The sequence below is a fragment of the Aotus nancymaae genome, unplaced genomic scaffold (assembly GCF_030222135.1).
Source record: "Aotus nancymaae isolate 86718 unplaced genomic scaffold, 86718_ANA_hifiasm-v0.15.2.pri h1tg000011l, whole genome shotgun sequence".
In the NCBI taxonomy this organism is placed as follows: Eukaryota; Metazoa; Chordata; class Mammalia; order Primates; family Aotidae; genus Aotus; species Aotus nancymaae.
This window is the reverse complement of record NW_026988422.1, coordinates 63,345,309-63,360,088: the sequence shown is the minus strand read 5'-3', so window position 1 is coordinate 63,360,088 and position 14,780 is coordinate 63,345,309. Positions and strand designations below refer to the sequence as shown.

At 37.0% G+C, this 14,780-nt stretch overlaps 1 protein-coding gene across 32 annotated transcripts in view; it reads right to left on the bottom strand.

Moving 5' to 3' along the window:
* NRXN3 (neurexin 3) overlaps window positions 1-14,780 on the bottom strand; it is a 1,680,301-nt gene that overhangs the window by 158,255 nt on the left and 1,507,266 nt on the right. For 22 of the 32 annotated variants that reach the window (XM_064375089.1, XM_064375093.1, XM_012476808.3 and 19 more), the window contains one exon: window positions 4,511-4,600. The exons of the other annotated variants lie outside the window; for them this stretch is intronic. In XM_064375089.1, coding sequence (XP_064231159.1) covers window positions 4,511-4,600 — 90 coding nt within the window. The remainder of the gene's footprint in view (window positions 1-4,510; window positions 4,601-14,780) is intronic. 32 annotated transcript variants of the gene reach the window in all.

Here is a 14,780-nt window from a genome sequence, read left to right as displayed (position 1 = left end):
CATAGTGGTAATGCTCCAGTCCTGAGGAAGCTGTCCTTCAGATTGAACAAATTTTTAATAGTGGATGGGTATTAATGAAGAAAGCAACACATAAAACTCCGTAAAATGATAGAGGTATGTTAATGGGTTGAAGGATATCAGTAGTTTACTTCATTTCGAGTTCCCTCTTTGACACCATTTATACTTCTCTGAAAAGTATCAGAATGAAACCCAAATTACTTCCAACTATTTCAATTTATAAAAATCTCCCTCAAGTGTGAAATTTTTCCCAAGAAAATGCAAAGAGCTCTTTAAAACTTACTGCAGTTTATCAGGACAGCAACATGCTAAGGCATTCTTTACTGTTATTTCTCCAGATTACTTCATTTTGCTTTTTTATATGAAGAAAGGAAAAAAAGGCTTATTAAGGGAATTAAATATATGTTTTCCTAATTTTTTCCACTTAGTGATCAAACAATGCTCCACTCAATCTAATCACCTGAAGTACTTTAGCGAGAAATAATGAAACAATTTTGTTATTTTTGTCTACTTAATAAAAAGGAGAGTGTTTTTAATAACTGAGGTTTTTGCTTTATAATTTCTAATATGAATAGAGAGACCCTGTGATGTTTGGGCTTTAAAAATCTACCACTATTACATGGTCTTCAAGGCTACACTATTTTGACCTATCCTTGAATTCCTGGTGTATAATGTGAAATACCTTCTCAGTGTGTGACAGTGAAAGAAATGGAAGTGGCAGAGAAGAGAATGCTCATCTGCTCAGAGCATACTCCTCACACAAGAGTCAATTCTGCTCACTGAACCACTCATAGTGCCTATTAGTCAAGAATGATATATAAATAATATGCCGTTGGAAGCTTTGAACGCTGCAGTATGGTGAATTGGCCAGCAAGTTTGGTTATGGTAGAAATGATCTATACTTTATAAAAATATCCAGAACGTGAAAATGGGATCTGCTGCCCTAATGATTATAGAATTACCCAGATCACAAGGGTGCAATCAAAAAGATTTTCATCATTTTCTCAGCGATTCATTCAGTGTGCTGTACATATGCACAATTGTATTTTGTACTCTGTACTTTTCACACAAGATACAGCAGAAAGTTCAGTGCACAATAACACTAAGTAATGTGCTGGAGTTCATACCTCTTTACTGTTTATTTTTGATAATGGGTTTTTTTTTCCCTGGAAGCCCTGAGCTTACTATAAAAGAAATAAGATGATGGAAGGAGAAAATAAATTCTCCATCAACCCCATAGAGGCACTGGAAGCAGCTTAACATAATAAATGAGAAGCAGCTGCCTAATAGGAGATTTCTAGGATAAAAAGTCAGTATCTTACATTAGACAGTCTTTATGCCAAGAGATACCTTCCATGCACACAACTGCTGGCCAATCATAATATTTATTCATCTATTTTGTATATAGTTCAGCACTGGTGATAAGTTAACAGTTATACTTGATTACAGGTAGAAAAATCTTACATTCTAATGTTCTTGGAAATACTTCACAATGATAACTTCTATAATAGTTCTCATCTTATCTTATTTCTCCAGTGGTGTTGTTATGCCAATGCTTACAAATAAAAAGAGGGTCAGAGTAAACTGAAATGCAAAGCTGAATTATCACTGGCTAGAGATGATGAATCTCCTTCATTCCAGTTGCCATTGTTCACTCCACAAAGTGCTCTTTGCCTGTTCAAGACTGACCCAGGCACCAGGAAAGGCAAGACAGGTTTCCTGGGTTACCAAGATTAAACTGCCCCTCTGCTCCTGACTACAGCTACATTCCCAGAGAGATCTGACTAATCACTTCTTGAGAAGAAGACACTGGTGGAGTGAGACAGTAAAGAGGGTTGTCTTAGGTTTCAATTTTTCATCTTGTCATAGGAAGTATTTGTTTTTCTCTTTGCTTGTTTCATGGTCTGTTTCTGGCTTGATCTGCTTTTCTGCTCTGGTGAAACCCTCTTCTAGCCCCCTGTACCTTGGATCAGAGGGTTAATGCCAAAGCTAGCAACCAGTAAAGGAACAGTAGAGCACTCTTAGTCTCCTGCCATCCCTTCCTCTGCTGAATTTCTCTCTCAGATAAACAGGGGTTAGGGTGTAACAGAAATAACTATCACTGTCCATTCCCTATGAATAATGTGAAGAACTGACCAGAGAGTTTCTTTTTATCATTTGCTCAAGATTTCCCAAAATCAATGCCAGATCTCACTATTCTCATTGTTTTCATTCATGGCTTACTATCAATGAGATTTTTATAATAACTGACCATTATATATATATATATGTACACATATGCATATTTATGTATGTATATCCTACTCTGAGAACTATTTTATCTTAAGTAACACAAAGTTTGGTTACAACACCAGTACAGGAATTGCAGCAGGTTCCTTTCTGTTTTAGATGCCCATCGTCTTGGAAGTCATTAATTATTACCTCATTTGGACATCAAGTTCACATACTGCTTAAATTAAATCTTTGCATGTCTCCAGTCAGTGTTGCACAAAGACTAATTAATTAAACCTCAGAACGCCCTTGGGGAATAGGCGGTATTCTTTTTCCTGTCCTCAGATGGGAAATCTGAGATACAGAGAGGTTAAGTGGATTGTCTAAGGTCAGAAAGTTAATCAATAGTAGACAGAGCCAGAAAAGAGACTTGGGAATGCTATGGCCCAGCTCTCCCCACCAACGACAGAAATAACTCCAAAGGGGCATTCCAAGTACTTCCAAATGCAGCTCACTTTACCCTTTATATTCATTGTCTTTACAAGTCTTTGGTATATATTTTGTATTTCTTTTGAAGGGAAGGTTAGCTAGGCAGAGGAAGAGGTAAGACAATAGAATGAATAGATGTTACTCACCCAAATTACAACACACATTTTTTTCAGTGAAAATACTGTAGAAGAGAAACTCACGGTTTGGAAATAATTCTTTTCAATATTATATGCATATATAATCGTACATATATTTAATTAAGAAACTAGGATATCTTCTTCCGTCCCACCTCAACCACCCCTCCCCACATCCCAGCCCCTCATCTTGTGTATTTGAAAGCATCCTTTTATGTGAAAGCCAACGGATAACGATTCTATTGTAAGAAAAACTAAAAGCCTACTAATAACTTTATAATGATTTATACAAATGAAAATGCCTGGCATGCTATTAAACTTAGACTTAAAAGGCAATGGAGTAAAATAAAATATTATTAACATAAAATTGAAAGAAACAAAAAAATTTCTCAGGCACATGAGACTCAGACATGCATCTAGTTTGCTTTTTCCTGTTTAAAAGTGAGGCAGTCATTGTCTTTAATGTTAAAGGGACTTTATGAGCTGATGATTACTACACAAAATTATTTGCTTTTTAGAGTTATTCTTATTTTTAATTAGACCACATACATTAAAAACAGGGCAAACAGTTAAGACTCCGTGAGGATTTTCCATGTTTAAAGGTCTGAATGTTTTCCTCCAACTTAAAACTGTAGCTGTCCTTTGTTCTTTAAGTCGTATACTAAGTAATATACCTGGTTACTTCTTATCTATAACTCAATGAGACCTCTACAATGTTAACAACTCCCTTAACCTGTTGAGACAAGAGTAGCTTATATTGTCTCAATAACAACACAGAGAGTAAATATCTGCTTAGATTTTTTTTTTCATTGAAATACAGTGGTTTATTTCTTAACAGCTTGAAGCTACACAGGAAAATTCTAACATCAGTTATAACCGCTGCCCTCTTTTATTAACAGTGGTTCTTGTCTCCAGGAAATCAGAAACTGCTGTTTTGCCTTTCATGAACCTTTTCTTTTCCAACTCATTATGTTAACTACTTACACTTTTGTTGCATAAAACATCAAATACACAAGGGTATCCACACAACCAAAGTGTAAAATAAGTTTGTTTTAGTTTCAGTCAGCAACCAGGACACAATTAATCTCTTATAAAATAATTTCGCCTCTGTGGGTTTTAAAGGCAAAATTCATCTTTTTCATTCTTTAAGAACAAATGTTAAAAAAAATTTGCTTCCCTTATAATATTTGTTTTAAGCAGTTTAAGTTACAAGAGTCAATCTATGGTTTTGGTTTTGTTTTGTTAACCATGCTACAAGCCAAAACAGCCTGAAGATGTAAGTTTAAAAAGTACTTTTGAAATTTCTTTAGAAAGCTTTGGTGTAAGAGGTAATTTAAAACAAATTAATAAGTAATGTCATGCAGTGGTTAAATTGCCATAATACCTTTCTGTTTTAGAGGCTCCTGGAATTTCTTGTTTCTGTTTGTCATGCTGATAGCAGGCTAGAAGTTAGTCCCTTTAACTGTATTTTAATGGCAATGTATTATAGCATGATTTATCAACATATGGCAGGTGGAAGCTGAGACAAATTATAATGAAAATTAAAACAGTCATTTATGCAGCAGGCGATTATCATTTAAGGAACATTTATTTGCAGGCTTTAAAAATGAGGGTTTAGGATCAAATGATTTTAAAATGAAAGTTTTAATGACGGTTACCTTTTTCCTGCAGCCACTCTTCTACGGGCCGGTTATATTTGAAGGGGATTTTCTGTTTTACCATTTGGAACCGTTCATTATCAGTGTTGCCTTTAAAGTTTAAAAAACAGCTTAAAGAACAATCTGGAAAGTCAATAAGTCATTAAAAACATCCTAGGTTTTTTGGTTTATGAAGTTTTTAGAGATAGACATCAATTTATCTTTAGTAGAGGTGGAGTTGAAGTCACTCTGCCCTTGACTGATAGTTTTAAAGGTCAGGTTAGTCTTAGCCATGCAGTACTCCATCGTGTTTTGGAAAGGTGGCATGGGATGGGAATCCTTAAGAGGTCTGGCCCTTTATGGAAATGGGTTTACCTTCATTCTCTCTCCATCTCATACCAACCACACCTTAATTGGGCCAGTTGAGGAACAAGGACCTTCTTGACCCATGAGTAATTCGCCTGCCAGATCAGTTTCAGGTCTGAGAGGGGAACCCAGCTCCACAGTCACGCACGCTCCACTATTAATCTACTGTATTCCCATCAGAAACATAGGGCCATGTCCTTCCTTTCTTCTCTCAAGTGTTTGCAACAGCTTTATGTTCTGACAGAGGGAAGGCAGAGATGACAATTTAAGCCTTGATGGCCAAGGGAGACTTCTTATTCCATAAAGAATGTCTTGGCATCTCATTACCTATTTGAAATAGATAGATCAGTACAGATGGCCTTTTATATCACTATTTATCTTTCCGGATTTGTTTCACATTTTTAAAAATAATTAATGAAACTCAAAGTCAATGTTTGGAAATAGAGGTAATAATTATAAATATAGTGATGTAACATTTGTAGACTTTTCAGCACCTATATTTTATAATAAACACTGATTTTGCATATTTATCTAGCCTCACCCCACCTGCCTCCCTTCCTCTCTCCCTCCTTCTTTTCTTTCTCTTATCTTCTTATGAGAGGTCCTTCCTGAACAAGCATCCATTCATAAAGCCTGTTAGGAATACTTCTGCCAAGCATGAAATATCTAATTAGTTTCAAGGCTCCAACATCATGATTTTAACTGCCAGTATGCCCCCTCCTCCTTCATAACTGTTATTACCACTCCTGAATGGTTTCCATAATTAGGACAGACTTGGAGAGTGGTGCTGTGGAGATATACCCTTAATGAATATGCTTCAAATAACAAAATAATGAAGCCATGCCTTGGGAACTGTTCTATCTCATCAACCAACCTCACATTGATCTAGCAGAAATTAGTGAATTGTAATTCATTACTTTTGATTCATAGGTCTATATTGCAACTTGGGGAACTCCATTCCAAATTACCAATATTAAAAATGAAAGAAAAATCTCAAAGCAGGTGGCTTGGAAACAATTTAAAAAGAAGTCTAAAAGCCATCAAGAATATTAGAATTGCATATAGCGTCAGCCCAAATGAATAGGGGCATGCTAAAGCATTTCAATTGTAAGGCCATCTCCACATGGGAGTTATTACTGGCTGAGAAGATTCCACATGAGAATACACTGGTACCTACCTTCTGTGTTGTGGGGGTGGGGTGCAGGATGGGTAACGGGTAGCAATACTGGAGGACGTTCCCAAGGTTCCCCATTCACTTCTCATATAGACAAATTATTCTAAGAAGCTGACTCTTATCTATCTTTACTATCAGGAATTTAAAAAATGAAAACTCATAAGAGGCAACTATGGATCTGCTTCTAGCCTACACTTTGGGACCATATCTGGCTGGTTCAGGGTATAACATACTAATATATCAAGAAATAAAATACAATTAACAGTTTTGAATTGCAGTGGACAATTTAAAATTTTCCTCAAAATATTATTTCTCATAGAAAAAAAAATACAGAGGGGAGGCAAGAAGGGAAAACAGAAAGGCAACTTAATTTCTTGGTGCTTCAATAAGCCCATGATGAAAGAAGTTAGTTTAACCTGTTAAAATAGCTACTCATTAGAGATCATTATAATCCTCTTCCTTGGTAGATCTTGGTAAAAAATTCTATTCATTCAAAATTAAGTTTGGGTAAGATTTTTAGATGTTTTCATGGAAAAAGGACGTGTACGTTTTTGAAAAAAACCTACATCTGTAACTCATAATCCTACCCTACAGGTGAGATCTCATAAAGGATGTCATTCATCCTCCAGGGGTTTAGACACAACAGAATAACATACTGAGAAATGGTTATTGGCTTGCGCCAGATCTGCCCTGAATATATTCTATGACTTTGGGTTTTCTATATCTATCTGCCATTGTTGGCTACACATTAAGTACAGTAATGACCTTCATTCTACTCACTGTGGAATAGATTAGTGAAACCAATAGCAAGCATAAAGCTAAATATTCTTAGCAAAATGCAGGGCAAAATCAGAAGTAACTAAAATTCCAATTTTTCAGAATTTAATATGCACCAAATTAAGAAGCTGTATTAATTTACTTCCTCCAAATACATAAGGCTCTTGGCCCTCCTAAGCATCCCCACCCCCATCGTCTACTCTCTTTCAAATGTAAAGCACCATAGAAGATAATCTGGGGGCATGGTGCAGGCTAGGAAAGGAGATAGCAGTGAGTGACATGGGGAAGGACAGCATGGCCATGATTCAACCTTAGACCCTTCTGAAAGTGACAGGGAGTCATTCTTCTCCACCTCGGCTTTAAAGACATTTAGAAAAAAGTTTTAAGTTTTCCACACCAGACTGATAGTATCTGGCACTAAGGATAGCAATCTTGAATGCTATCAAAAGTTGTGAAAGATGGAAGGTCATTTGGAAAACCAAATTTGTTTAAATTGCCGCATTAACATTGTTCTTAGTCTCTTTTCATGTTCTGGTTTTTATTTTAATTTATCTCAAACATTAGTAAAAACTGTTTTAGAAACATGTGCATGAGAATGAGTTCTTTGCTACTTTGAAGAGCAAACAGCCTTCTAAATATAAGTATCCTTATATACAGGGCTACTCTAAAAGCTGAACAAACCCTACCAAATTCATATACATTCTTATTAAATCTTTAAGGATATTCAGTTGTACATTTCATATAGCAACAAGTATGTATGTACAGTTAAACAAAGAGTGAAATCAGTTCTTCAACAGAAAGTGATGGCTATACTTAAGAAAGAATGGCCTTATGCATAGTAAACATCATCATATAATTAAAAGGAGGCATACGTGCATCGCTAATTAGACAAAAAATGTAATAATGTCATTTCTTAATCACACTGAGAAATCTATAACTTGCACAAAGAGATCTTCAAATAAATAGTTCTTGAATTACTTCTGTGGATCCGACACGTCTATGGGACTGGATTTTAGAAAAAATCTTAGTCACATTTTATTGTACTTAAAATAAATATATGTGGGTTTATTCCCATATATTTTTGATTAGGGATTGAGCATGTTACACACTTGGCCTCCTCTGGTCATTTTCATTTGGACCATTGGCTCTAATATCAAGCATTTCAACTCCTGGAGACGTGAACAACATGCACGTGCACTGTGGAATTATAATATTCTGAAGAACAGACTGTTTTGAGGTCAAAGTACTGAAGCCCAACTGGTTCATAGTTCCAACCTTTACACTCTAACTTCCCCTTTCCCACTTTGGGTGAATCCACTTAGGATAAAAGGGAAAGACACGGAAAGCAAATTGAGTAGGCCCCAGTAGACATCAATCCCTCTTTAAGGTGAGACTCAAAATTTGTTAACAGTCTCAAAGGAATAAAAGTATTTCAAGTGAAAAACTGAAACATAGAACTTTTGTACAGCATGGAACATGGGCTTCCACTTTATTGGTCCAAACATGGGTCCTACTTATTAGAAGGTATACTAATACTCTTAAAGCCATCATCAATACAGCATGGAAGTTAAAATGATGGGCTCTGGAGACAAACCTGGTTTTGAGTTCTAACTTTATTAGCTGTGTGATCTCGGGCAAGTCACCTGGCCTCAGTTTCCCCATTTCTCAATTTGCCATAGGACTTAGTATGGAATAATAGGGAGTACAGCATATTTAAACTATTATTATTAATATGACTTTTCTAAGGCTCAGAAGCAAGCACATTAGTTCCATGGTGCAGTTCCCTGTCTCACTTCCTTATCAGTCCTTCATTCAAAAGATGACCCCGTTCTACTTGATCCCACAAAAGTCCTTTTGCAAAGATCAACTGACCATAGAAAATGTAACATCCCAAATATCCCTTAAATCTCTTACCACATTATATATTTCTGTATCTTCTAAAATACAGTCAGCTAAGCCCATTTCCAAAACAAAGTGGATTTCTAAAACCACTGAAAGTAAAAGAGCAATTCAGGCATTGACAAATGTGATTTCTTGGTCCAGCCACAGGAATGATGATATACTGCTGCTAAGTTGAGAAAGAGTGGCTTAAAGGTTCTGCCAATTTGCACCAGGCAGGCAGAAAGCACTTTCTTGCAGGTAGACTATTAATACCACCTGAAATGTTGTCAAGCATGTGGACATGCTAATAGGAATATCCTAACAACATTCATCTGTGCAAAATGAATGCCAAAGGTATTTTTGAATTTTGTCTTGAGCACCAAAATAAAAGAAAAAAACTTTATTGCTTTGTTGACACTAAAAAATCAGACTGTGGGTCTACTGAACAATCAAAGAACAAATGCTGTGTATCAGAGCCAGAGGCAAAAGAAAATCAATGTAGCCGTACTGCTGCCCTCAAGTAGTAGGGCAGTTTAGAGGTTCTTGCCATGTGTCTTTCACCAATAACACTTTCTAAGTTTCAAACAAAATATATCACACTAAAAGAAGGGAACTCCGGAAACTCTGGGGTTGGCTCTAGCCACATTTCTGGCATTGTCCCAGACCAATAGAGTCAGAGAGCGAGGTGTTGCGCACCCAAAGGGTATCCAGAACGTTTGGCCACTTGTAAGTGATAGATGGATCTCAGCAAAGAACGAATATCTTGTATTTATGAAGTGTCTTTCGACCAAGGAGCTCAAAATGCAATTATATAAGCACCATCTCATTCATCCTCACTACACGCCTTTGGGGTAGAAGAAAAAAGAACTATTTATATGTTGTGAGCCTTGATCCTTTAATGTGCCAAGGTAAATAAATTAATGTCTTGGAAGAGAAAAATGTCTTGGAAGAGAAAACTGATCTGCTTGGGGGAAGTAAATTAATAGACCCAGAGCACAAGGGCAATATTAAGTAAGGGAGCTTTTTAAGTGGTTCCTTGAGCCCGGGAGACCCTGGAAAGAAGTGCAAATCATCCCGGCATACACTGAGTTGGCTGATAAAGCGCACCTCTAAGTGTCTTCTGGATATGTTCTGATAATGTCAAATATACATGGGAAGACGGTATCATTTCTTTTCTAAATTAAAGTTGTAGTATGGATTTACCAACTCTAGGCTGTGCTAGTCGAACTGTTTAAGCAAAGATGGCCCAAAAATGAGTGAAGAGAACATTGGATATGGAGTCAAACTTTGAATCAAGTCCAATCAGATATTTATCAGTTTTGTGAACTTGGGCAATTTATTTATTTTAGATGAGTCTTGGTGTCTCCATCTATTAAAAAAGAAAGTATTATCTGTGTTGCATGATTTTATCCAAATTAAATGCAATAACTCAGGAAAGGGCTTGGCTTGTGGGGAGACAAAAAAGGTTGGGAATTGAGAGAGTCTTTAATTTAATTTAATTCTTAGGATCTTTCCCTAACACTTATCTAAGGCTTAGAAATGTAAGTTATTTCTCCCAGTAAAGAGGCTTAAACAGCATGGGGAAGGGAGTGAGGGTACATCCTTGCCCAGAGAGCCTTCTAAAACCTTTTTCAGTCTCGCTATTGTCACTGAGCTCTAGCCTCTGCCTATGTTCTCTCACTGATGAACCTTTAGACATTTAGTTATCAGGTCCCAATATCTGTTTTGTTGTTGTTGTTGTTGTTGTTTTAATGGAGTCTTACTCTATTGCCCAGGCTGGAGTGCAGTGGTGCAATCTTGGCTCACTGCAACCTCTGCTTCTTGGGTTCAAGCGATTCTCCTGCCTCAGCTTCCCAAGTAGCTGGGATTATAGGCACACGCCACCATGCCTGGCTACTTTTTGTATTATTAGTAGAAACGGGGTTTCACTATGTTGGCCAGGCTGGTCTCGAACTCCTGACCTCATGATCTGCCTGCCTCGGCCTCCCAAAGTGCTAGGATTACAGGTGTGAGTCACTGTATGCAGCCTATCATGTCCAAATATCTTACAGACCATGGAATGGAATGGAACCATGCTACAGATGTAACCCTGGTGTATTACATCCAGCTGTCCAAATGATCATGTCCCTATTCCTTGACCTTTGTTACTGGTCAAATATACATGTTTTTTGCATACATGTTAATATTAGACTTCTCTTTCATACCCTAAACAAATCGAATATCCATTTCTGCTGAGGTATTATGATACTAAAATGATTTACCTTAATGCAATAATTACAACTAATCTCTAATAATTACAACTAATCACTAATCTCCTTTCTCTGTATTTTGAGGCTATTTGTAACTCAATTCCTGAAGCTCATTTCTCCTGGGATTTCTCCTCATCCATCAAGGATACCTTCAATCACAGTTCGATTTTTAAAACTAGGCTCAGGTGATTGCAAAATCTTTATTCCTTCCTATAATTTAAGAGAATATTTTCAAGCAACTTCAAATCAAACTTTCTTCAGCATGCCAAGTCAACCTGGCACCAGTTTTTTTATTTAAGAGCCCCTCTCACAAATGCCATGTTGTAAGTTAATAAAACATAAACTGACTATAAAATGTGCTTTCCTTCTTCAACTGTTGTCACTTTTTTCCCTTCTATAATTCTGAAATATGCACTGATGCTACAGTAGTTGATTTCAATGTCTGAATTTTGTCTATCTCCTTTCTGGTAAATATGCTTAGTTGTAGCCATGACTTAGAGCATTTTAAGCTTCAGTTTCTTCTTATTTATTTATTTTGAGATGAAGTCTCACTCTGTTGCCCAGGCTGGAGTGCAATGGATCTCAGCTCACTGCAAACTGCACCTCCTGGGTTCAAGTGATGATATTCCTGCCTCAGCCTCCCGAGTAGCTGCAGCCATATGCCACCGCAACTGGCTAATTTGTTGGTATTTTTAGTAGAGATGGGGTTTCACCTTGTTGGTCAGGCTGGTCTCAAACTCCTGACCTCAGATGATCCGCCCACCTCAGCCTCCCAAAGTACTGGGATTACAGGCATGAGTCACCATGTCTGGCCAGTTTCTTCATATTTAAAAGGGGATCCTAATAATAACCGCAACATGGGATTGCTCTGAGAATTCAAAGGAAATATATGTAAAGCAGTTTGCAAATGTGTGGTACATAATAAGCCCTCAATATATGATTTGTTGTTATTATTATAACGAGTACCTGATTCAGAAGAGTTAAATTAAAAAGAAGGCAAACTCCACAAGAATGGCTTCCCTACAGAATTTTTGGTGTCAAACATTTTCAAATATCCTTTTCAAAATACAGCTTTAATGTTTGCTCTTCAGCTGTTTGACATATGATCCCTTCAAGATTTCCCCGGGTGCCTTTCCTCTTATCACTTATTTCCTCCTTGTTGCAGAAGCCACAGTGTTATTTTGGGGCTCCCTCTTCCCCGTGATCCATGTCTTCCCGCATGTCCACCCTCTGTGTGATCTCCGCTTCTCTGAAGTGTCATTCCTTCCTTTCATTTCTATCTACCCTCTTCCTCCCACTCCCCATCCCCATCTCCTTTCATTCCTCTCATGGTTGGTTGTGTTTTTTTATGTCAAAGGAGAGAACATCAAACTCAATGTTTTTGAAGCCAGAATGTCAGAATATTTGACTTTTTAAAAAATGTGTTCATTTTAACATACACATGTGGGGTCCCCACACAGCTCAGAGGACAGAGAGGTGTGGGAGGACAATTTCACTGCATAACACAGGAGCATTTTCATCCTGTGAACAGGAAAGTCATGCCATTATTAATATCTCTGGTGCTCAATAAACTTACGCCATAGTAATCCTTCCATTTAGATCCTATAGAATTGCCGGTGTTTATAAATTATAGGCATTTCAGACCAACCTTGAACCCCATGATTAAGAATGAACTTATTATTCCCAAAAGATCTAAAAGTAACAATCACTGTTCCAGTCACCACCCACAGGAGACCTGGCTAGTATACTGATTTTCAACAGTTGCTTAAACAACCATGTCATAACAGGACCACATTATTCAGCTTGTTTCCAGCTACAACTCAAGACAGTTTCTAGTTGAATGGCTTCCCCCAAAAATTGTGCCATGTTGCATTCATGCAACACACTTTATGAACTTCAAACAGGTATTTAATCATCTCATTAAATGTATTCTTTTTGTTTCATAACAGTATTCAAACATGATAAGAAAATGTTTACCTTTAAGATTTTTGTGTTTGGTAGGAGATACCTCTCTTAGCTCTCTGTTACCTGCAAATTTAATAAGCATATCTTTTGTGCATTCATTCTAGTCCCTGAACAGGAAGATTATGATGGAGCTATGAAATATCTGAAAATACTTTGAAACTCCTCTGTGTAAGAGGCGAGGCTTGATTCTCCAACCTTGGATGTGGGCTGGACTTAGTGACTTGATTCTACAGAGTAAAATATGGTAGAAGCAACAGCGTGTGGTCTTAGAGACTAAGTCGTAAGAGGTGCTCTCTCTCTCTCTCTCTCAGACCACTCATTTCGAGCAAGCTAGAGTCATGTCCTGAAGACACTGAAGAAGTTCTACAGAAACCTACTAAGGCAAGGAACTGAGCCAGAGAGTAACTGATGCTTCCAGTCAACATCCATGTGAGTGAAAGATTTGAAAATATTTCCAGGTAATCTTCCGCTGTGCAGATGACTGCAGCCCTAGTTCATACCAACTGCAACGCATCAGATACCTTAAGCCAGAATCACTCGGCGAAGCTGCTATCAAATTCTGACCTATAGAATCTGTGAGATCATAAATGTTACTTTTATTATTTAAGTTTACCTCTAACTTGATGAGGTAACTTGTTACACAGCAATAGATACAGTATAATCAGAAAGCTTTAACTATTGGACCACACAGGCAGGTCTCTAGGATCCCTTCATAGTTCTCTGTACATCACAGTATAGTTCTTTAGGGAAATGAAGATACACTGTGCACAATATTTATAATATTCTCCTCACCTGCCAATTTGCTATTGCTATCCAAGAGAAAGTTACACTAGTGTGCACAAGTTTTTTGTTTTTTGTTTTTTTTTTTTTTCATGAGCCCAGGTTAGTTCTGAGCCATCACCATATTCTTTGTTAAATCTAGCTAAATGTGTACCAACTTTTTGGTCAAATGAAACACTGGAGAAGTCTGATATATCAGTCCCAAGTTTAAGAGATCCATTCTATTATACGATGTAAAATTTAGGACTTTTCCCAAACTGCTTTTCTATTCTGAGCAAACATTAAAGGGCTTAGAATTCAAGTTCCTTAAGCACTTGTAATGTTACTCATCTAAGACCCAGAAGTTAGAGTTCTCTTTGAAGAACTCTATTACCATTTCCTCACCTGTGTGAGGGGTGAGAGGAGATTTAATTTTCTAATTTATTTTGTTTAAATTGGTCTTTATAGTTTGAAGGAAATTCTTTTTCCTAAAGAATATGTTCATGACAGATGTGGATGTCCATTTAGGGAGTGAAGGAATTTCGGGTAATCACTGAGGTCCCTCTTAGAGTAAATGCTTTCCCAGCTTATAATTAAACAAAAACAGTTTCTGGGAATAGAGTTTGCTGGGATTTACAGCTTATAATTTGAGAGAAGGGGTCCATAATTTTCAGGTTGTGGAGACCTCAAAGACCATCTAAGAAATATATTTTCCCTATTTTGATGTTTCTCAAACTTCTGCTTAGAACATCATTAGACAAAGAATTCCTAGCACAGGTAAGCATCAGAGAGTATCGATCTTGAAGACAACTCTCTCCCCATAAAGTTATTAATTAAAGAATTGTCTATGCTCCTGTTTGTTCAGCTGCATAGAATTTTTCAGGCTTTTCAAAAATTAAACCAGCTGGTAGCCATGTATCATTTAGTGCAAGATTCAAAGGTCAGATATACACTATTAAAATGTGATACAAGAATCAAAATTTTCCCAGAGAAGAAATAACCTCAGGGAATGCAATAGTTATAGTATATCTTGAATTCATACAATGCCTCGTTAACTCTACTTGGCAAATTAATTCAAATTGATTTGTTTCTGAGAACTGCAACATGGCCTCAAATCTGG